This window comes from Melanerpes formicivorus, unplaced genomic scaffold (genome assembly GCF_026170545.1).
Source record: "Melanerpes formicivorus ecotype bairdi unplaced genomic scaffold, bMelFor1.0.p_v2 SCAF_2, whole genome shotgun sequence".
Lineage (NCBI taxonomy): Eukaryota > Metazoa > Chordata > Aves > Piciformes > Picidae > Melanerpes > Melanerpes formicivorus.
This window is the reverse complement of record NW_027142354.1, coordinates 46501038-46526173: the sequence shown is the minus strand read 5'-3', so window position 1 is coordinate 46526173 and position 25136 is coordinate 46501038. Positions and strand designations below refer to the sequence as shown.

The 25136-nt window shown below is 42.4% G+C and overlaps 1 protein-coding gene across 8 annotated transcripts in view; it reads right to left on the bottom strand.

Moving 5' to 3' along the window:
* KCNIP1 (potassium voltage-gated channel interacting protein 1) overlaps positions 1-25136 on the bottom strand; it is a 410482-nt gene that overhangs the window by 45845 nt on the left and 339501 nt on the right. Inside the window, exon 1 of one of the 8 annotated variants that reach the window (XM_068158693.1) lies at positions 10449-10670. The exons of the other annotated variants lie outside the window; for them this stretch is intronic. Coding sequence (XP_068014794.1) covers positions 10449-10557 — 109 coding nt within the window. The 5' untranslated portion in view covers positions 10558-10670. Of the gene's footprint in view, positions 1-10448; positions 10671-25136 lie in introns of those variants that run through there. 8 annotated transcript variants of the gene reach the window in all.

Sequence of the window (25136 nt, the reverse complement as noted above, 5' to 3'; positions counted from 1 at the left end):
CAAGAGAATGGAAAAATGGGTTCACCAAGTGTACCCAATTTGATTTAAGGCCTGAACAGCCTCTCAGAAATAAGCTTTGCACTAGGACAACATCTCTAAAGATGCTGCCATTCAGCTTAGAAAGTGCTGTGCATGTATTTTCTGTAACACAAACACACTAACTTTTCCCTTTATTTAGAATAAACCAAACCAGGTTGGAAGAGACCTTCAAGATCATCATGTCCAACCCATCAACCAATCCAACCCACCCAAACAGCCAACCCATGGTGCCAAGCACCCCATCAAGTCTCCTCCTGAACACCTCCAATGACGGCGACTCCACCACCTCCCTGGGCAGCCCATTCCAATGGCCAATCACTCTCTCTGTATAGAACTTCTTCCTAACATCCAACCTGAACCTCCCCTGGTGCAGCCTGAGACTGTGTCCTCTTGTTCTGGTACTGGGTGCCTGGGAGAAGAGACCATCATCCGCCTGTCTACAACCTCCCTTCAGGTAGTTGTAGAGAGAACAAACAAGCATCTGCTTTGCAGGTACTACATACCCCAAAGGCCCCAGACCTTTCTCTGCCCTGACTGTGTTTGCTTTCATTCCAATCTGATATGATGTGGATTGACATCTACAAGTGCATTGCATGGCATTAGATCTTCTCTCTTGTGCACTGCATCCTGGAGCTTGCTATTGTGCAAGGTGGATTTGAGACAGTGTGCTCCAGGCCATGTCTTTTGCAGCTCTAGAATATAGGCAAAACATAAGTTCCTCCTCTTTAAAAATATGCTAGAACAGCTTATCTCAGGGGGGGAAAAAAAGGTCTTATAAAAACTGCCCACATAGTCCCCTTTGAAGTCATGCTTAGTAAAATAACTAATTAACATAGTTAGCTCGCTGATTCATCACTATCACAAAGGTCTGTGCTTTTCAAACCATTAACAAACTTCTAAGTCAGCTCAACGTCCAAGTTCTTCAAACACTTCGGCACAAAGCACAATAAGCACTTCCACTTCACAGAGCAGTTTACTTTTCTGCTCCCCCTCTAGCATTCTGTCCATCCCACTGGAAACATCCCTCTCTTCTCCTGGTGATCTGCTGCAGCATTTTGTGGAGGACACCTCTATATTTTAAGCCATGCTGACCCCTCCAAAGCACTTACATGGAGACTCCTACACTTGGGCTTTCTGTTGATGGCATTTATCTCGATTTATTAAAACATGTGGTTTATTCTTCACAAGGAGGTTGTTGCTGCTGGTTTTGTACAGTCCTACTGCAGTCCTGTCTCTTTCAGCTACACCCTAATGAGCCCTCTTCACCAAAATATGAATGACAACTAAAATAGCAATTCTTGGCCTCTGTGCTCACACAGTTAAGTATTATGCAAATGCTGCTTTTGTCCTCCAATGCTTTCACTAGAAGGGCCTGGTGATGCTGAGGCATTTTCAGAGGAAGAAAGCTTGTCATACTGCACAGGGAACAACAGTATTGGTCAGAGTTTCCAAAAGATAATCCAACACACAGGGCTGTGTGGGATATCGTCCATCATATTATCCTGTCTTCCTCCTTAACTTTCTAGGACTGGCAATCACTGCGTCTTCCCTACTGCCAGGAAACAGATTCCAAAGGCAGGACTTTATTTTGTCCTGGAAGGGACAAACAGCTAGGGAGATGGAAGGATTACAAGAACATGTAACTTTCCATATTTCATTCCAGTTCTCAGGACATACTGGAATAACTGATGATGTGTGCTTACAAGTATGGGTCACTGAATTGTCAAAACTGCAGCAGAACAAAACTAAAATGATATAGCACACCCTTCATCTGAGTAATGCTTTTTGGCCCTGTCTCGCATACTGTTCTCTTCTGGCAGATAGGGAATAGTTTGCAAAACTGCCCTGCAGTAGAGGACCCTGTGTGGGTAGCTATTCAGAGGGCAGCTCTCAGCAGGGATCATCAGCAAAACGACAGGAGGGATCATGTGTGACTCCACTGAGGTCTTTTCTGGGTTTAGTTATGGTCAATGTGCTTACTACCAAGCTGGATGATCAAACAGGACAGGTATCATCCCTTTGGAAAAGGCTGCAGGAGACTTGACAAATCTGAGAAAAGGCCTGAAGGTAACTCGATGGAATTCAGTAAAGACAAATGGAAATGGCTACAAGTTCCCCAGCAGAATAAACCACACAAGTACAGCTGGACAGGCTGCAGAGGTGTGCATTATGATGGGTCAGAAGCTGAATAAAAGCAACTGCCTTCCTGTAGCTGCAAAGACAACAAGCACTTCTCCAGAAGTACAAACAGGAATACACCCTGCCAGCTGTGTGAAATAATCCCTCCTCTGTGCTCAGTGGCAGCTCCCAGAAACACCTGCATTAACAACAAATACTTCAGGTAAGGGTAAGGGAAACCATTTGAGGCTAAATTACATAATATGGAAAGACCAAAAGACTTAGAGTTATTTAGACTGGGAAAGAGCAGCCTGAAGGAATATAATACCAGTGGTGGACTGAAGACTGAATTGCTGCAAAATGTTAACTTTTCTGTACTAATCTGTGCACAAACCTGGTTAGAAGGAAGAAGCTGCTAGACTGTAATTCAGGATCAGTACCACAGTTTGTTTTGCTCCCCCTTCAGAATTAAGAAAATGCAATACTGTCACTTGGGAACTGGGAAAATAAGCTTCTGACTGGAGAGATCTTACAATTTTTGGCCACAGCTTTAACAATCTTTTTTTCATAAAGATCAGCATCTGCTATTATGGTTGAGGAGACATGATGATCTGCCATCTTGCACTTCTGAGTACTTAATTGTTCACTCCAGAGTGACAGACAGATGATGTGAGACCAACCAAGCTAGAACAGGGTTATTGTGTTGACTGGTTAGCATTAAGAGGAAGAATTAAACAAAAGTAAGTTCATGATTGCTTAAGCAGGAAAACACTACAGCAACCAAGGGGATACTAAATATCTGCAGGGAAGCCTCTGTCTCAGACTATATGCTAAAGACACAGCAAATGTTTGGAAAAACCTACACAGGAAAGTAGCAACTTGGATGGGCAACCTGATCTAGTTAAGGATGCCCCTGCTTACTGCAGCAGGGGTTGGACTGGGTGACCTTTGGAGGTCCCTTCCAATCCAGACCATTCTATGTAACTGTTCTCAGACACAGCGTTCGTGTTAGTCTTGAACACAGAGATTCAAGTAAGAAAAACCCTCAGAGTTTAGTGGCTAAGCTGCAAGGATAGGACAGCCCCAGAGCAGAGACTAGAAGAGCAGAACTTCAGGTCTGATCACAGGTTCTCTAAAGCAATGACATGTATAACCTTTTGGTAAAACACAGAGGGACGTTAACCTAACAAGGTGCAAAAGAAAGGGTGGCATTTCAGATGAATGGAGACAGCCTACCCAGCTTTTCCCCCTGCAGGGCTGTACCCTGATGCCGTATAAACACTGGGATGTGAGCTCCACAGCTCTGATCACGCTGCAAGGATGCCGAGGGACAAAACCCTACAAAAGTATAATGGAGGCAAAACAGCAGCTGCAGTAGCAGTGGAAACAGGCTGTGTATCTAGATTAAATCTGAAAGCCAGGCAAGTGTGACATGAAGAGCAGAGGTGAGCTGATAAGCCACCAGAAAGAGAAACACACCAGGCAGTTTTACACACACAAGGGAACACAGGACAGAGAGCTGTGAAACAAGGGAAGCTATACTACAATGTGAACACAAATGAATAAGAAATTACTATTTTAAGAAAAAGGTTAGCAAGAGAGTGACTATGACAAACACCAAACAGCAGAGCAGTGCAATGTGCTCTGGCAAACACGCAGCCATGAGTAATTGCAGCTACTAACTGAATCACTCCAAAGATTCGGAGAGCTGAGGCTGCTAAAATGAATCCCCTCTAGTTAAAAGGTTAGAATTGCCTGTCTGAAAGAGTGCTGGACACTAAAGGCTTCACTGTTAAGACTGAACAACTCAAATTAAGTTCCTTGGGGAGCAGAATGACTGCAATTAATCCACAATGTCAAAACCTCTCCCACTCCTTAGCAGAGCTGAAGCTGATAGAAAAGCCACAGAACATCAGAAGCAGCTGTCAGAAGCTAATCTAGAGAGACTCCTTAAGCACTAGCAAATGCCACAAGTTCTGGGAAATCAGAAAATGATGTGCCGCAAACAAAATTCACTTCATCCCCAGTTGGGAGCCAACAGCTCAGGCTGCATCAAGGTTACCAATCATCAGGAGCTTCTGTGACAAACTCTGTAATGAAGTCTAGCAGCTATCTAATTGCATGAGAAGAGAAACTTTGAAAACTGTAAGTGCTGCAACAAATATGGAAATGTAATTACAGGGAACCTGCAATAATTAGTTGGAATAACTTTTAAAAAGTTAACCTGAAATAGATTATAACTGCATATAATGTTTAGACTCAGGGTGAGTTTAGACTCGAGGTGAGGACAAAGTTCTTCACGGAGAGAGTTGTTAGGCATTGGAATGTGCTGCCCAGGGAGGTGGTGGAGTCACCATCCCTGGAGGTGTTCAAGAGGGGATTGGACGTGGCACTTGGTGCCATGATCTAGTAGTCATGAGGTGTTGGGTGACAGGTTGGACTTGATGATCTTTGAGGTCTTTTCCAACCTTATTGATTCTGTGATTCTAATGCACTTCCCCACATTTCCATGGAGAAAACACTATACAGGGAACACACAGACAAGATATCAAAACCCAGGAACCCTCAAGTAAATTTTGGCTGCACAACCCAAGTTCTGTCTCATGGGTATAGATCATGCAGTGTTGTTCTGTCATATGGACATGAATGATATCCTCCTGAAGCAAGACCATGCTTAGAAATACCAAGAATAAGCAGTGCCAATAGTGTAGGCATTTATCTTCTGACTGCTTCCCTTCGTAATGTGGGACTTTATCTTGGAAGTTACCAATGTGTCTGCATGAACTGGACATTGGGAAGTGTGCTACACCTATGCAAACATGGACATGTGAACACAATGCTATCATCATATATCAGTGGTGACAAAGCTCAAATGTTCTGAACTATGTTTGTTGTTTGTTTGGGGGTTTTAACACTTACCTTTACTGCCATATCTCAGACTCAGGATCTTGCTATCTCTAGCTAAATAGTAACTAATTGTGTAAACTCTCAGATCAATATCCTGTGAAACCCCTGAGATCTAGTGGAAATGCGGGCATTCAATAGTTGCAGGAAGAACTGGAGCTCAAAGTGTTGATCTACTAAATGGATCCAGCTCCCTGCACTCTCATGAGCAGAGTCATGAAGACACAGCCCTGCTTATCCCTGGCTAGTGGCAGAGGCTCAACATAACTGAAATCACTGGGATGGCTGTAAAGAAATGCACTACTTCAGCCATGACATGGCCTCTGCACCATGCAGCATTAATAGGCTGAAGCCAACTTTCTTCAGTCCCTATTATCTCATAGCTGAGCACCTTCACAGGTGTTACAATGGAGACGAGAGATGCCAGCTTTCAGGTTGCTCAAAACTCTTCCTCTCTCTAAAGTAGGTTTGAATCTTCCATCTGAAGCTAGAGGAAAGAACATGCTCTTATAAGAGCTTTCATATAAGAATTCCACACTTGGATTAAAGAATACCGTATCAAATTATAAGAAGAAGGTAGAATGTAATTTTCACTGTAGATTGGTTAACACCTGTAACAGATGGGCAAAAACTGTCTTGTAGAGGTAAGCTCAGGTAGCCAGAACAGGAGCCCTGGGGTGTCCCTTATGCAGAACTGATCTCCTCTGCGAAGGCTTTAATGCTTACTTACTATTACATCAAAGCATTCAGTACCACATGAATAAAGTCAGCATCAAGTATGATTTATCTTTGGCTATTCCCAAACTCAGCACTTGCAACAGAGTCACAAGGAATAATAAGACAGTTTGAGGTGACTGGTTACCAGATGATAAATCTTCCCCTTCTTTGTGATTTCTTAGAATCCAAACTCGGGCAGAGTTCCTGCTTTGGGATTCAGCTGGTCTTGTTTTGAGCTCAGCTGCTGACAAGTAAAACCACTATGAGGAACAAGCCTCTACTGAGGTCTGGATTACCCCAAGGGTTACTTGAGACAAACGTCTACCTCCTCCCTCCATATACCATTGTGTACTGCACACACCACATGAAAACAAGTGTACTGAGAAAGAGCTGGAAGCACTCACTCTAGTGATGTTAGAGGGAAGTGGCTTTAAGATCTCATCTCCATTGAAGATGATATTAAAATTATTTCTCTCAGAGGCAATTGAGATCTACCAGCCAGCAGTGCATTTTGACATACTGTTGAATTATGTAGAGGCATACAGGAACAACCTCTGAAGCATCTGAGATAGCTGATTTGTAAATCTATTTCTTCAATCATTAAAAACAAAAAATAGTTGAGCATCTTCTTCTAATCTTCTGTCATAGAATAAGTGACTATGACTAAGGAAAGCAGATTTTCCTGCATTAAAAAGCTAAATCTCTGACAACATGTTTGATGGCATATTTTACTCATTTTCAGGGTTTTTGTACCCCGCCATTGGTATTACTGAACTGGTAAAGAACTAGTCCAAAAGCACAATCCATATTTGCTCTGAATCCCTTTAATCAGAAGAAATATGATTTATGAAAGCTCAAAGGGTACCTGGAAGATGGATGGATGTTCTGCAGAGAAACTGAGTTAAAGCCAAACTCATAAAACAAATGTACAGCCAGAATTTCCTCAGTGTACAGAGGCAGCTTTTGCTCTCCAGTCAGAAGTCAGGAGGAGGTTTCATGGAATTTTTTCCCAAATTACATGCAATACGTAGCTAGTGGATGCATTGTTGCACTAAAGGAAAGCAATCTTCATCTCTTAGCTCGCCCTTTTGAGTGTGATCTGTGCAGCTCTGAGGAGCTGAACACTAACTTCTCAAGCTTTCTGACACAGCATGAAATGGCAGCAAGGACACAGCCAAACAGGTGTAGTCGTTTGGGCTGGGTGCCCTCTGCTCCATGGGGTGTTTCCTGTGTCCAGAAGTCCAGCCCAGTGGGCAGACACAGGAAATTAGGTATTTCCTACCATAATTCCTGCACCACTATACAATCCATGGCGGGGTCTGGCACTTGCTGTTTCCTTCCTCTCTGCCAGCCAGTAACTGGGGGAGATGTCTCCCAGCCATGGGCCTGGCCAACTGAGACTAGCCTAGCAGTGGGGGGGGAGGGAGGAGGAGCCCTGGGGGTCTTGGGTGCACCCTCAGGTGGGGATGGGATGTTTCTGGGTCTGTTTTGGGGTTTTTCTTGTCACTGTGCTTCTGGTTTTATGTACACACTCACTGTTTTCTATTTAAACTTTCCATCACTTTTGCAAACTGTTTGTCTGAGTTGTTATTTCTGCCCGTGGTGGGGAGGGGGTCTGCCCCAACCCATTACAACAGGAAACTCCAGAAGATAAAACAGCAGGAGAAGAGTAAAGTGACAAGTCATCAACATTTCTATATTTACTAGCGTCACCAAAAAATTGCACTATGCTTTGCACAACCTTTCTCTTTAGTTAAGCAAATTTTGCCTCTTAATTATATCCAGACACTACTCTTCCCACCCCCCGCCCCTTGTTTGGAGAATATTTTAATGAGGAGTTCTGGAAATACAAACAGTGCAAGTGGCAAAATCTGATCTCACTGGAGCTCTTCTGGTTTGCTGAGTTTTAGGGGATCATTTCATGCAGACTCATTCCACCTGCATTTCAGGTGGAACAAATGAAAACAGTTATTTCTTATTGGCTGGATATTGTATTGAAGAAAGCACAACAGTTTTAGGTTGTGCTCAAAGATAAAAGCTGCCACTGATATCCCTAGTTTTGATTGTTTCTAGTAAAAAACAAATAATAGCAAGACCTCACCTCTGGAGTGTAATGAGCAGAGAAAGTGGAACTGAGCAAACATATTCAGCACATTCTAAAGCTTCCCATTTTCCAAATGACTGTCTACACCAGTTCCCTCTTCATAACAATTGCTTCTTCTGTTAGAATAATGGAGAATCTGCACTCAGGTTTTGGGTAGGCTTAATTTTGGGGGGTGTGTGTGTCCCAAACAGGACAAAGGAACAGTATGTAAGTCAGCCTGTTCCATTGACAGCAGACTCACTCTAGTTCTAATAGCAAACAAGAATATAGCTAATTCCAGTGGTTTATTTTAGTGCTATTTCACAATGCTCTGAGAAAGCACATGGAAATTCTAGAGGTTTATAAATAAAAAGTAGTGATCTTTTTTAGTGATGAAAAATTTGTGTTGAAATACAAGCACCCACTGTACTTCACCCATCACTGCTTCCTAGCACATCGAAGAAATCACTTTAATGCTGCCTTTAAAGATTTCCAAGTGATGGCAACTGCACTACATTAATGTAATGCAGGTGGTCATTGATGTTACTACTTATATATATATAATTCTGAGCACAGTTTACAGAATCAGAAGAAAGTCCACAAGCTCACATAGAATTATAGAATGGTTTGTGTTGGAAGGGACCTCCAAAGGTCATCTAGTCCAACACACCTGCAGTCAGCAGGGATATTCTGCTCTAGAGCCTTGTCCAGCCTCACCTTGAATATCTAATTAATGACCTATATACATATCTGTCTATCTATCTATCTTGATTTCCAAGTGAACTATTTTGCAGCCAGAAAGAACAAATTCCTAGAATGATTATCCAAAGCTGGAAAGGCTTATAGTATCATGCTCTTACAGACTGTCAGTTATTCCCTCAGCAAGCAGGAACCAGGCGTATCTGTAATTCTGACTGGTCCCTTACAAAGAGTGAAAAGAAAATGCTCTGCCTCCCATACCTCTATGTTCTGAGTGATTAGTGACTGATATCCACAATCAAAATGCAGCCAGAACTGTCCAATGAACACAGGTTGGGACCACTTACTCACTTCTGCTCATTTAATCCTTGAACAGACAAGTCTCTCACTTGTCACACATTTGGCTTTGCTGGGGAAACACTGGGGAAACTCTTCTGGGGAAAGCAATTGCTTGGAAAAGAACAGACACTGGAGTGCCAGTAATTAGGTCTGGACAAAGGTATAAAAATTGTCTTGCAGTTAAACAGGTAGCAAGGCAATTGCCCCAGCATTTGACACAACAGCTGAATTTTAAGAAGAGGACTTCTGATGCCATTACTGGAAATTAATTGTCATTGTCAAAGATCTTTATTCATTTGCAAATAAACGACTGAACTCCAGTGACATTCTAGGAGTAAACTAAAAGCTCCCATGATATTCATTTTGTAATGAAGAATAGCAACATTCACGGAATGCCAAATCCATGCCAATTTACATCTTCTCTTAGTCTAAATAAAGCTACTTTTATTTAGGTTATTTTTCCATATTTTTCCCTTATCTTGCAAGAGGATTTGTAGGATTTTGTGACAGCGCTGAGTTTACACTAGCAAGGTTAAAATTCCATCTGTTTTCCTTGCTTTTAATACTATGCAGTAAAGCATATTTTGTACATAAACATCCTCTACATCTATTCAGTATTTTGTCACCCTCAGCTTCGGCACATTTTAAAGATATCATCTGAATAAAGCCTAGAGAAGCTTGCCAGTTAGTGACTGAAAGGAGAATACACTCAGCGACTAGGGGATCCTGTTATTTTTAACAGGTGCTTCATCAAGAGTTATTTTATTTCATACTTGAATGGCTACCTACATCTCTTCATGAACAGACAACACGATCCCTAAAGCTCACTTAATTGTGAAAACACATCTGGCTTTATTCAGCCATGAAAACCTCTAAGAAAGAAAAAAAGTTCATTATGTTGGTAAGATGAAGAGACCCCAAATCTTCCAGTTCAATAGGTAAAAGGAGAAATATTTCTCCCTAGACTTATTTTTTTAAGTGTTTTTGTTTGTTTGTTTGCTTTTTTCCTTCTGGTTACTTTGCTGAAGTGTCTGGACTAGCAAATACAGAGAAGTTTTGTTTAATTCACATTTTCCCCACCATGTCTTTAATCTGAAAATGTCACAACAGAATTGTTTTAGGTAGCCATATGAAATCATGCACCTAATTATCAGTTGAGCTTTCAGTATCTGAAGAGAGACTCTCCTTTTGTCACGTTGGTATTAATCTATCTTCAAGAGAGAAAAATAATTAACAGTAAGAAAATTTGATAAAATAATACACAAGGAAAATGTAAAAAGGAGGAAAAAAAGAAAATCATCACACCTCTAGATTCTCTCTGGCTATGGTAATATACCAAAGGCAAACACAAGTCCTCTATAAAGCATAAAGCATAATTCCTTCCTTGCAGCCAGTATGATTCTTAATAAAGGTGAAGACAACATTGAGAGTCAGTGCCCTGACAGACAATGCTATCCTTCCCACAGCCTATCTGCTACCTACAGTGGCTTTACTGAAACAGATTAAAACAAAAGTAAACAGGAGCTGGAAAACTTGGAGGTTCTCTTACCATCTGACAAGTCAATTAGCCCGAGGTAGTGCAAAAGTTTCAGGGAGGAGCACACCACCACCACAATCCCTAAAGTCTGGAGTCCCTCCGACTCGCCTTTAGTCCACATCCTTTAAGGCACCACACAGACAGGGGCTGGTGTGCCTGCAAATAACTGGCAGACATCTAAAGCTGAGAAATCCTCCGTTGGAAGCTTTTCCTCTGGCTGCTCAGCTAAGTGTACAGCACATCTCCTTCTCCCCCCCACCCCCTGCCGCCCCTCGTTCTCACACTCCCTCCTTTTCTCAACCTCTTCCCCACTCTCTCGCTTGCCTATTTGTTTTTTTCCTTCCCAAACAGGCAGGGAGTTTCTACCCCGACCAACTCAGCACTGTGCTGCTAACCTCAGCAACATCTCACGCTGTTCATTTTGATATCTTTTTTTTTTTTAATAACTGTGATACCAGCCAACTTCTGCAGTTAGGATTTTCCTCAGTAATTCTGCCCAAGCAGATGCTTTTTGCCAGTGCCTCCTCTGTACTAAGAGAACATATGTTGTAGGGAGGAAGGAAAGGGCTTTCCCTTTCTTAATTCCTCCCACTACCCCCATGCTAGGATATACATAAACACGCTTCCCATGTGTGTGTGCACGTATAGAGCCCAGGATCTACACAGCAATTCTGTTAGCAACAAATTCAACCTCTCTTCTTCTGAGTTAGCTGCTGTACAGCAAAGCATGCTTTCACTGACATTTGACATTCACCCAGGCACCAGCGTGGACCAGTGCTGGCCGGGAATAAAAAATCTTTGCATCCTAAATATAATGGACAGCTGCACTTTATAGTGGTTCATCTTTGCAATCTTTCACTAGCACTGCAGGCTGCTCTCAAGTTAAGTCAGTTACATATTTCTCCATTATCACCACAGATGAGTAAACACTTGGCAGAGTCAGTGTTTTATCAGAGTGGCAGATGCAAGATTGCAACACCAGTAAAAGACAGATTTTTCAAGCAGGCTATTAGTTAAAGATGCTGATATGCCCCATATAGGATGTTCAGGAGAACTGAGATAGTTAATGCTTTTCATTTTACAGGACTCAGAGGCTGTCATTTCCCCACACTCCCCTCCGCAAAAGCAGGAGCTCTCTTCTCCCCCAGTCCCAAAGCATCAGGATTGCTTTCACCCTACCACACCACTCCAGCACCTCTTCTGATGTTCCTCTGCCTTGAGCACTGCTCAACAACATCAGGTGCAGCACCTCAAAGGGATTTTGTGTATCACCTTAACTAAATAATGCACTTGAATTGCTTAGAGATGTTCACATTAAAGGCAGGTTGAAGGTGCAGAATACTTGTGCATACTTGAGTGATCAAGTCAACAAGGAATGAACACTTCATCTGAATTTGAGCTTTGTTTCTGCTTGCAGGTGGCCAAAGAAGTGATTGCACTTGAAAAAAACACCCTGTTATTCATGATGGTTCTCTGTCATTGGCATCTACCTATCCAGAGCTCAGCTTCTACTGAGGAATATTTTAGACCGAATTTATTTATCCCCCTCCAATTCTAGCATCTGCCACATTAGGTTTTCATTGCCTCAGCTTTGTGACTGGCTATGATACCACATTATGGTTCATATTTCCCAGTTTAACACATTCAGCTCTAAAACTATAAAAAAAAAAGACCCTCCAAACAGTACTGTCAAGTCTTGCCCAGATAAGGAGAGGAGAAATTGAAGGAGATGTATGTGATGAACAGACCTCAAAATATTTAGAATAAGGGCAAACACCACCACATTTTTTGGGCAGGTATATTGAGCACAAAGAATCATGTTCCTTCCTGTCTGTAGAAGAGGTGTCTGACAGACTCCCTGGCTGCCTGGCAGACTTTTCACTGTTTTCTCACATGTCTAAGTTAATGGATCATAAAAAATGCAGAGACTTGAAGAACCCACCTTATCCACCCACTCACTCCCAGGCTCGTCATTCACATGCAGGTACATCTCATCCCTAAGTTTCTTCCCAGCAATGCCATGAACCTCCTGAATCTACTAACTGCCATAAGCAAGACTTAAAACAAAACAAACAAACCCCACAAAGGATGATATGACAAACAATGGCATTCAAGCAGCTCAGCTTCCTATAGTTCTGCCTTGCAATTCTGCAGTTCTCCCATCATAATGGCAGCCTCTGCATCTTCTAAAGCCTTGCAGCAGCACCTTGACAGAAGGCATGGGACAGAGCATAAAGAGCTGGTAGTTCCATTGTTTGTGCAACTGCAGTTTATGCCAAGTCCAACATTTTTGATTCTTTAGGTGTTCCTGATAAACTCCAAAAAGAACATTTGGTTCTGATCCCTACTCTTGCTGCTTGAAGATTACATGCATGCCAGGAGCTCAGAATTCATCAGACAGTATATCTATGGCTGCCAAAGTCAAATATGATTTTTGTGAGGCTGACTTCATTTTTTAACAGGTTTGGAGAGAATGTTGAAGGAGAAGTTTCCCATTCAGGACCTTTAGGCTGACTTGGGATCACCTTGAAGCTAGCAGTTCTTCCTGGACACCTGTTCTTCGCTCTCATTCCTCAAACCAGCCAATCAGTTCACTATTCACTTGGTCATTACTGCTTCAAGCACTAGGGTTTCCTTACCTAGGGACATGTGGATGTCATGTTGTACTTACTTTCTATGGAAATTGCTGTGGTTGCCTGGCAGGCAGAGCACCAGGTCCCTCCATCTATCCAACCTGGAAGCCACATGCTGGCCTACTTTTATGCTATACAATTAATTACAACAAATCAGCTTTCTGCTGCTGTTTAACATTCACATCAGAAGCGACTGACTAAAGAGTTGGCAAGGTCTTATGGCAGGCAAATCCTATGAACCCAAATACTCATCTGTTTTCCACACTGTAAGAACTAATTTAAGTAAAAGACAGCACCTGTCTTCAAAAACTCACCTCCAGCTCGGGTAAGTAGTTACAGCAGCTCTCATTCTTTACTTTAGGATTGAGGAAAAGCCCAAACCAATGCCAGATAAAAAGTGGGATTCAGAATTTTGGAATTTTTACACAATAAACATTCTACAGCCCAAAAAACCATTCTGCAGGCCTGCAGCAGCTTTTGGAGTGACGCTTCCCAAACATCCGTAAATCTGCTGCAAAATACATACTGCTATCCTCAGAGAGGGTAGCTCAAGGGACTAAATTATTCTAACTGGAATCACACACAAAATAAATAGCACAAACTACAGTGCCTGCTTTTCTTCCACAGCTACTGAACAATAGCTTTTGCAGAACAGCAGCTGGAAGAACGCTTTTGTAGCGACACACACGAGGTTAAGCTCACCAGTGAAGCTGTAAGCTCTATTTTTTGCCAAATCCTAAAAAAAGAGAGGAATTTAAAAAGCCAAACATTTAAAATACCAGATGCCTTGGTAATGGAGATAGATGTTCTTGCTAATGCCCAGAATACATATCTCTCCCATGCAGCAAAAGGGGTTGAATGCCTCAATTAACTGTGGAAAAGGTTTATGCCGGCTATGCACAACGTGTGCCCTCTGGGAACATAAGTGGGAACTTTAGAAAGATCAATCAAAATAAGATGTAATGAAAAGGATTCTCTGGTAATAAAAGAATTGCTATGATGAATCATATCAGTGATTTATGTAATCTCTAATCAGCTCTTAAAAGCGGTTGGGGGGAAAAAAAATACATCTTGTGGAGGTGCAAAAATCACAGTGAAAGACAAACTCTTATCCCACACAGCAAAGGCTTCTCCCTCTGACCAAGCTATTTGGAATGCATTTTTGCTTTCAAAGAGGAGAATTTGTCTCCTCACCTTGTTTTAAAACAAATGCAGCATGACATGTTCTCATTACCCACACCTTTCAGAAAACCCCAGTGATATTCTGTGATTAGCCTCCTGTAAGCCCCTAAATATTAAAATTCTGTCATTTTGATTGAATATTCCCTTGCTCTTGAGTTATGATAAAGAGCCAACAGGAACATCTGATTGATTCTTCGTGTACAGTTCATTATTTCAAATATCTCCAGGACACCTCTGTTTATGAGTCCCCTGATACTTGGCAATCCTGCATAGTCTTCTCTCACAGCTATTGTCCATAAATCCATTTTCATTGCAGATCTCTGAAGCCCTTCCACTTCTGTGGTATTTTAGAAATGCTATAATGAGATCCTACACAGTATTGCAGGTGGCTACAGCAGCAAGAGTATGAAATTACTGTTCCAAACATATTTACCCAATATGATTTCTTTTGTGCATGCATAAAGTTAGTGGGTTTTATTTCCATTTTTATTTTAAGCAAACCGAAAGGAAAACTAGAATGTTCTCATGAGTGATTTAAACTTCAGTATCAGTATCACTAAGGTTGGAAGAGACCTTAAAGATCGAGTCCAACCTGTCAACCAAGACCTCATGACTAGACCATGGCACCAAGTGCCACGTCCAATCCCCTCTTGAACACATCCAGGGACGGTGACTCCACCACCTCTTCAGGCAGCCCATTCCAATGGTCAATCACTCGCTTGGTAAAGAACTTTCTCCTTACCTTGAGCCTAAACTTCCCCTGGCGCAGCTTGAGACTGTGTCCCCTTGTTCTGGTGCTGGTTGCCTGGGAGAAGAGATCAACTCCCTCCTGGCTACAACCACCTTTCAGGTAGTTGTAGAGAGCAATGAGCTCACCCCTGAGCCTCCTCTTCTCCAGGCTAAACAATTCCAGCTCCCTCAGCCTCTCCTCATAGGGCTTCTGCTCAAGGCCTCTCACCAGCCTTGTTGCCCTTCTCTGGACACGTTCAAGTGTCTCAATGTTCTTCTTAAACTGAGGGGCCCAGAACTGGACACAGTACTCGAGGTGCTGCCTAACCAATGCAGAGTACAGGGGTACAATGACTTCCCCGCTCCTGCTGGCCACACTATTCCTAATGCAGGCCAAGCAATCCCAAAATACCTCATCCCAAGCAATGATTGCAGCTTTTGATTAGCTAGCCTTGATCAAGAATCATTCATCCGTCCTGGTCACCACAGGTGATACCGTCCCTTTGGGGTTTCTCAGATTTCTCTGGATCTGACTGACCCCAAGTAATTTGTACTATCTGCACATTGTCTGGACAGAAAACCTTTGATTGATAACTGCTGACTAATTTAAAAACTGCTATGCTCTGAGTAAATTCACAAATTAGATGTTTAAGCAGTTGATGGTTTAGGGCCCCCATATAAAGTCTGAGCAATTTCCAGTTAAACTAACAGCACTTTGGTGACAGTGAGCTCAGGTCTTTTTGCATTTGCACCACCACAATTCCACCCTGAACCCTTTGCTTGCAAATTAATTTGGCTTCATATCAGACTTGTGTTTCTAGGAGTGGTTTTGAAAGTCCAGGCTAATTACTAGTTATTGTTTCTGTCACTAGAGATACATTCTGTATAATGATAGGTGAACCACAAACATCCCATTAGTTGGCTTGGATAACACAGAAACTTTGATTCTTTTTTATTAGTGCTGCACAGGGAGCTGGCAATAAGGAGCTGAGCTCAGTCTGCCCTTTTTTCACTGTGTGAGTGCAGGGAAGTAACCAGCAGATGTGTCCTTGTCCTTACAGGACAGGAACTGTTCTGCTGTAACAACACCAGCTATAATTCCATCACAATTTCTCCTCTTAGTTCAGTTACTCAGATACACGTGAAGGAGTCTTCACTTTACAAGTATCTTCCAGCATGTTGGCAATGGTAGGATGCTATTTGGTTTACGGGGCCACAGACAATCTCCTGCAGATAATCAGGAGGATCCCACACCTTTTTCCTCTTAGAGGACTGCCTTGAGCTAGTGGTTCCCAGCCCTCCATGAGCCTGTTAGCACAATCCACATCACCAATTAGAAGCATACAGCGATTCCAGAAATCCAGTGCATCATTAGTGACTTTTTCCAGACCAGCTGGAGGCTCATACAACCACATCTTTCCTTGAAGTTACCAGAAACTGCTGAATGGAGACATTGGCTTTACTCTGAACCTCATGATGGCAAAAGACGCTGAACGTTAACGTTGCATGCACAAGTTAAGGCTAAAGCAAGCCTCCTGCCAAGCTACAAACTGTGAGAAGGTCAGCAACTAATGAGGAAGTCATGCAGTCTTGAAGGACTAACTGCAGCCACAGTTTACATGCACACTGTCTGAAACTGGAATTCAGAGATTGCATTGCGTTGGAAAGGACTCTTGAAGGTCATCTTGTCCAACCCCACTGCAGTGAGCAGGGACACCTCCAGTGAGATCAGGCTACCTAGGGATAATCTACAACTGTGGAAATACATAATTAAAGGGTAATACAAACAGGAACCCAGACAGGTGCTAATGCACTTTTACCTTCTGTTTAACTGGCTTTCACCTATTTAACTAGATTTTTATTTGTAAATAGATGTAGTTATACAAATCACAGCAGCAAGCCCAAACTCAGAACCCTCCTCTAAGGCCACAGATCACTATCAGACTTGCAAAAGTGCAATGCTCTCAGGACCCATCCAAGGAAGTTCTCCAGTAGCACACTTGCTCTCCTTTCAGTGCTGTTTAGGTGGAATAACTGCTAGCAATTGCTTGATAGCTTCAGCTGCACTAGGAGAGGACCTAGGGAAAGGCTCAGGAGTTCTTAGTGTCCTACTTTTTAAACAGACAATGAAAGTTGAGGAGGACACATGCTGTGAAGGAAAGAAAAGCAGGGGACAAGAAATGAAAAGCTAAAGGCAGAAACAGCACAAGAGGTTATTTCAAGTCTGAAAAAAAGAAACATAGAATCAGGGGATATAATATGAAGAACAGATCTGAAGAGACTGAGATGGGGCTGTGTACACCCTGAATCTCTGCACAAAAGTATAAACTTTGGAGAAGGAACCTATTGTTTAACTGAAACAACAAAGAGATACTGCACTGGACCAGGCCATGCAGCCAACCTGCAAGGAACCCCACGTGCAGCTGAGCAGTTTCCCTGGAACCTGTAATCGGAGGTGAGCATTCTTCTCATCAGCAAGTACAAAACTGGTAGAAGTACAATAGTGGCAAGAAGCTGTTAAAACCCAGAGTCACCAGGCGTCAGATGCACTCGGCAGGGGCAGCTTCTTACTCGCTGGATTTCTGCCACAAGCAAGAGGAGATGCGACTCCTGCCTTATGGCACTGGCAATGACTGCCTCCAGAACCTGAACAGTAAAAGGCATAAAGCTAAAATCCTCTGCTGTCAAGTTGAGCTGCAGTGATTTTTCTCAACACAGGCAGATTTCCCCCCACATTATGTATTTCCCATGGGCATCATCTTGTCACAGCTTCATTTTCAGTTTTAATAAAAGTGATAATTAACAGTGCAGAATCCCTGGTCTCAGACTTTTCCCCCCCCCCCTTCCCTAATGGGCTTTGTTTTTCCAGATTCATATTGAGTTATGTATATGAGAATGACAACGAACAGGTAGGTTATTCTCTCCCCAAAGACGTAGAAGTTCATAAGTTCACATCACAGAAAACTGATGCAGGATGGATCACAGGCTAAACCCCAAATTAAATGTGCTTAACATCAATCCTACCCAGTTATTTGACATAATTGTCATTGTAGAAAGTGTAAATAATAAATACAATTATCTTGCCTTCCCAATGCATGCCAGCTTGCTGATAACTGCTAATACTGGACTAGATGGTACCTTGAGGTACCTTCACAGAATCACAGAATGGTCTGAGTTGGAAGGGACCTCCCCAAAGGTCATCTAGTCAAATCACCTCTACAGTAAGCAAATACATCCTCAACTAGATCAGGTTGCTCAGAGCAGTCTGGTATTCTAAGTATTCTATGAAGATTCTCCTTCTGACAAGGTGTTTTGCTTATTTCAATCTCACTGGTAAAAGAAGGGATAAAACTAGTGAAACCATTCAGCTCCACATATGTTCTATTAGTGATAACTACTCTCTCTGATGGAACTTCTGACATCAGCCACAGCAAGAGATTAGGCAGATTGTTATTGGGGGCATTTCAATAAAGTTATGTGAATCTAGTAGTGTCTCCAGGTACTTCATAACTTTAAAGACAGCTCAGTCAGAAGGAATAGAAGATACCATGAATTTCAACCTGCTGCATAGAATAAGAGCTGCCTCACTACCTGCACAGGATGTGCCAGACTAGTCAAGACTCTAAAACCTCCAAGAATAGCAAGCCCTTCACCACCATGGGACAACTGCTTGCTCCAGTACTGCATTACTCTGCTGGACAAGAGGTTTCTTCTAACTTTCACTCTAAATTTGTAAAGCTGCCAATTTTTGCCACTGCCTCTTCTGCTAAAAGAATGCATGTCTTTTAAAAGTGCATGTACCTGTAAGCCATAAGCCTCGCTCCAAGCTGTCCAGCTGTTGTCATTAGGAAGAAAAGAAAATACAGGATGCTGGTGGTAAGGCAGTGTTTAAAGCCAGAACTTTTGATTATGTTCTTCAGAAGAAGCCCTTGAGCAGGGATCAAGTAATTTTTCTGCAGTCTGTTCTGCTCCATTGCTGGACATTTTAACTACCCTAAGCCCTACAGGCCAACATCACAGGCTCTCCTCCACCTCATCAAAGCACTCAGAACTAAGGTACAGAGAGCAGTTTCCTAGATCAGTAGGCTGGTCATGAACTCATCTTTTATTTCAAAGTTCAGACTGCAAAGCGCATGTAGGAGGGAGCATTTTCTGAGGTGGAACATCAAGGCTATCTCCAATGTGGTCTAATCAGCAAGAAAGGAAAGCACTGGTTTGGATCATAGCTTTCAAGGCTACACATCTGAGTGCAGGATAGGATGAGAAATGTCAGGAGCTGTAAAACACACTTTGGCAATTTTTCAAACATTGCCTGACTACTCAAGACTTCAGCTGTGACCGAGTCCACAAGAACACACAGGGACAGGAGGGTAGCTTTGCACCCTTATGATCAGTGGAATTTTGCACTAGTCTTGAGGGAAACAGAATCCTAGTAATCATGGAAAGACAGGAATGAAAAGTTTTGAAACTTTAAGAGGTTTGTGGGAACAGTGGTGGGTTTGGAGAAGGAATCAGAATGCCATAAAGCCATCACAAGCAGTTTGCCTCCTTCTCGAAAAGCCACAGAACTACACTGAGCGCCAGAAGGTGCATCTCTATTCATACCACCTGTACCAGACAGATGATCAGCAACTCATTTCTTTGTCTCATTAGAGGTCTATGCAGTTATTAAAGGACTGTACAAAGGAATTTGATTACATTTCCCTCTTTTCACACTGTTCTGGAATACCAACTTTGAAGTGAACTCAAGCAATGAATACCTGCACATAGTTTTCTAAGTAAGTCTGTATTTCTTCTTCTTTCACATTCCTTTGAATGTGCTTGTTGACTCTTTACTGGCATCTCATCTTCATTGTACAATCTAGGCACTACTTGCACTTAAGTTTTTAGTTTAGCATCTGTAATTTGTATTCCTGTTCTATCCCGAGCTTGAAAGATTTAATTAGTTATTTGCATAATTATTCTGCAAAAGACAGTGCCACAAAAATTAAGGTTAGTTCTAGGAGATCAGAGCAATAAATTAATGAAGGAATTATGAAACTCTACAAAACTAACCATGTTTCAGATACATCACAGTGAATTATAAAATAGTACCACACTATTTTAGATACATCATAGTCTGAAATCACCATCCTGAAATGGTTTGGATACCTGGGCCAAGTAGCAAAACTCCAAGAAACAAATAGAATAGACTAGATCAGAATAGAATAGACCAGAATAGAATAGACCTGAAGATCATCGTGTCCAACCTATCATCCAACACCACCTAATCAACTAACCCATGCAACCAAGCACCCTGTCAAGTCTCCTCCTGAACACCTCCAGTGATGGTGACTCCACCACCTCCCTGGGCAGCCCATTCCAATGGGCAATCACTCTCTCTGTGTAAAAATTCCTCCTAACCTCCAGCCTAAACCTCCCCTGGTGCAGACTGAGATTGTGTCCTCTTGTTCTGGTGCTGGTTGCCTGGGAGAAGAGACCAACATCCACCTGTCTACAACCCCCTTTAATGTAGTTGTAGAGAGCAATAAGGTCACACCTGAGCCTCCTCTTCTCGAGGCCAAGCAACCCCAGCTCACTCAGTCTCTCCTCATAGAGCTTGTGTTCCAAGCCCCTCACCAACTTTGTTGCCCTCCTCTGGACATGCTCCAGCAAGTCAACATCCTTCCTAAACTGAGGAGCCCAGAACTGGACACAGTACTCGAGGTGTACAGGGGCAGAATGACCTCCCTGTTCCTGCTGGCCATACTGTTCTTGATGCAGGCCAGGATGCCATTGGCCCTCCTGGCTGCCTGGGCACACTGCAGGCTCATGTTCAGCCTACCATCAACCAGCACCCCAAGGTCCCTCTCTGCCTGGCCTCTCTTCAGCCACTCTGACCCCAGCCTGTAGCACCGCATGGGGTTTCTGCTTCACAGAGAAGCAGAAACAAAGAACAAAAAGGTCAAGTTAGAAAGCCTGTGTCTGAAGTTAAAACATGCTAAGAATTTTGTCAAGTATGACACAGGAAAGAAAAACTAAAAGAGCAGTTTACGCTGTAGTTCTGAATACACAGACAGTAGGGGGATGGTTTTGCTTCTGCCAGAACAGCTCCACCTGTTAGACGCATGAGAGCAGTTTAATGAATTCACACTCAGCAGAGGGGTCAACTCTCCAGAGTTTTTCAGGTCACCTCCAATTTATGAACTGTAGACTAACTGCTCCTCTTGTGATACTGCTACCAAGATCCTGCTTCTCAGCACACGGCAGATGGGCTGACATTCGTGGAAATGTGAAGGTGCAACCAAGAAAGCTCTTGGAAAGCTGCAATACAGCTACATATGACAGGATGTTAAAGCTAAGCAGAAACCAAGATAATCAATCTCATTCAAGTCTCTTTCCTTTTGTGTATCTAAATATATTCTACAACAAGCAAGCTAGACACTGGTGATGGAGCCACCATCCTCACTGCCACATTGCTGCTACTGGTCACACAGTAGAGGAGAGCAGAAGGAAAACAATATGACAACAGCATCTGCTGCTTGTAGAGGGGAATTGCAGGGACAAGTAGGGAGAAAGAGTCAGTCTCAGAGATAACTCCTTCCAGAGGGCCAGAAGATGAAGAAAGATAAAATGATGAAAGTACATCAAAAGATATGAGATACGCAGGGAAAAAAACAGTAAGGAAAATGAAGGTGCCAGTGGTTTACTGTGAGCCGATTTACGTTCAAAATTTAAGCTGAAATTCAAGGGCAACAGCAAACTGAAGTAGATTGGTGGCTATAATGCCACATCTGGGAAAGGGTAGCATAGGTAGAAGAGAGACTTGTACACAGCATATCCCAGCTCTGTAACTATTCATATTTGGGACACACTATGTATCACACACTTCATCAGTTAGAATGCTCCCCCAATACCCTCCAGTCTTCTTGAATAACTATGTGTTACAGTTGCATTCCCACGGTCAAAGACACCAGAAGCAGAGCTGGAAGGAAAAGAAAGTGAATTTCCTCAAAGATCTCAACATACACAACTTAAAGCCCAACTTTTTTTCCAGATAAGACATGTGAGACCCAGCTCTTGAAAAAAAGAGGCATTTATCTGCATGTGTTTGTTGGACCTTCTTGCAGAAGTTCTCTGTAGCAAAAGAGCTGCACGTCTCAGGCTAATCAAACAGGACACAGAACAGCAACCAGATCCTGGCACAGAGCTCTGCAGAGACTGACCTGCTGGAGAGCAGTGTAAGGAAAAGGGACCTGGGGGTCCTGGTAGACAGAAGGATGATCATAAGCCACCGATGTGACCTCGTGGCCAAGAAGCCTGGGGTGTATTATAAGAGGGGTGGTTAGTAGGTTGAGAGATGTCTCCTCTCCCTCTACTCTGGTGAGACTGCATCTGGAATGTCATGTCCAGTTCTGGGCCCCTCAGTTCAAGAAGGGCCTCAGGGAACTGCTTGAAAGAGCAGCACAGAGCCACAAAGGTGCTGAAAGGAGTGGAACATTTCACTTATGAGGAAATGCTGAGGGAGCTGGGTCTGTCTAGCCTAGAGAAGAGGCGACTGAGGGGTGACCTCATTCATGTTTATAAAGGTATGAAGGGTGTCAGGACAGAGCCAGGCTCTTCTCAGTGATGTCCAGTGATAGGACCAGGGTCAATGGGTGCAATCTGGGGCATAGGGGGTTCCACGTGAACATAAGAACAGCACAGTTTTTCCTTAACAAAAATCAAACGCAGCATGGAAGGTATGAAGAGGAAAGGCCAAATCCTGTTGCGTTGTCAATTATGCTGGTCCATTTCCAGTGCCAATCTAAATGTTGGTTGATTCAAGCACAGGAAGATCTGCAGAACATCAGAACTGACTATCCAAAGAGGTTTTTAGGGGGAAAAAAGTTGATTAAATACATCCATACCAATTAACTAGACATTTTCATCATAGTCCATAATATTCATTGGACATTTTAATAAACCTTTGTCTCTACTTAAATATTCCTGTCAATTTGTTGACTGGAACACATTCTAATTAAAGAAAGAGAGTATGATGGAGGACATTAATTTCCCCTCTGTCCTTGCAATTTAATTAAAGCACAGCTTATTAATTGCAAGGTACATTATTCTCATTAAAAAAAGCACAATACTTAATTGCCATTATTAAACTAAACACCAGTTTGGATGCATCAGCAGATGCTTTGCTGCTGCTCAAATATATGATAGCTCAGGCCTGGAGGGCAACATGTTGAGATAAAATGAAAGGATATTTCAGTTGAGAGCTCTTTCAAGCACAGAGCAAACTCAAAATCCAGCAAATGATGCCAAATTATGTCCAGAGGTATTAAAAATGATAGTTTAGTTAATCTAAACCACAAAACACTCTTCAAGTACAATGAAAAATACTTGGCTGGAGCTTTCTGTGTCCTTAAGCATTTTACATTCACAGCAAGTAGCTAATTACTATTGACTCCTAACTATAAGCCATGCACTACCATAAACTTATCTTCTATTAAGATTTGTCATCCAGTTACAACTTTAAAAGTTTTGAACTCAAGTATTGATATGAATTCTAAAGATGTATCTCTAGACCTGTCTGCCACTTCCAGAGAGAAAAGAGATGACAGAACACCTGAGCACTTTACTCAGCGAGGAAGTATGGAGCAGCACCCCATTTCCAGCTGCCCTTCAATATTGACAAATGTTTTTCTGCAGCAGGAAAGCATGCAGGAAAAATATTTAGGAAATTAAGGGAGGCAGAAGTTGTTTCAACTCCATCAGATCATGAAATCATTCTGCTAATAGTTTAGGCTTCTTAGAGATGGTGATAACACTTTGGTGACAAATGTTTAACAATTTCAGCAACTCTAGAAAGCTTCACACTGCTTGAGGGAAGCATCCTATTACCTGCCCTCCACTCCCACTGCTCTACCTAACATTTGGTTATCAGAAAGACAGGCTTTGCCAGCTAGCCATTGTCTGCAACAGAACTGGAACAGAGACTCAGCTGGCACGATGAGCAGCTTTTGGCATAGTTTTCTATTTTGGCTGTGTGGGTACTTACAAGAAAGACTGGGTTTAGATAGAAAAAAAAGGTGCCTCTCTATCTAAGGCAGCATGGAAAATCCCAGACATCATGATTACTTTTCTGGGGGAACAAAAATCCCAAACAACCCCCAGCCTACCCATAAATATATTTGTGTATGTTTGAAGCTTTGTGAGCCTGAAAACTGCTTTCAAGACTCTCAAATCATCCAGCTTCGCAGAGTGCACTAATCCCAATTCAGTTGCTAGCTCCGATATCATCAAAATATGAAAGTGGAAAATCATTTCATTTCACAGCTAAAGCACATGGATAAATTGGCATGGATTCTGCTAAATCACTGACCTAAACAGGAAGGAATTTTCTAGTGTCTAGTTTGGAGCTTTGCAGTCCAGGCAGCAATGTTTTTTTGCTAACATGCACAAAAATGGAATGTCTGTGTATTCCTCCTGAATAGCAAGCATCTAATCTGTAGCTGTTAGGATATAAGCACCAGCAAGTGCTAATATTTAGGTTTCTTCAGACCTGGGTAAAAGCTATTTTCCAGTGTGAGATATATCACTGAATGCCAAGTTGGAAGGGACCTCAAGGATCACCTGGTCCAACTTTTCTAAGTAGGCTCTACCTATCTTCCTGAACAACAGAAGAGTGTCTAGAGAGTCACTTAAGAGAGAAACTGCATCTTCACAAATAACATTATCTTCAATGTTCTAAAAACCTCACCGTTATAACCCTAAGAGAAGGTGAAGTTAGCATATTTATTCAATACATTCAGTTCAGTTTATGCAGTAATTGTGCTCAGAGGGGGCATTAGGCAGCGCACAGACTTGGAAATGCCACACAACAGCCTTCAGCTTTAAGCGTCACCTGAGGATACTGGTTATGGCTTGTTTATGGAGGTGTTAACTGCACAGATATTCAGCTGTCTTTAACAACGCAATGTCATCACAGGCTTTGCTTTGGTTTCTGCTACAACTCCAAAGCACAGAGACAGGGTGATTAACTGTGTCCCAAAAGCCAAACCAAAAACGTTAAATAGGGACTTTATTGAAAGGAAGTCTGTGCTGTACACAGGTGGAAGGACTGCACCTTGCATTGTGATGAATTGTCAAAGCTGAGCTTGAGCCTTCACAGGAGCAACCTCTTCAA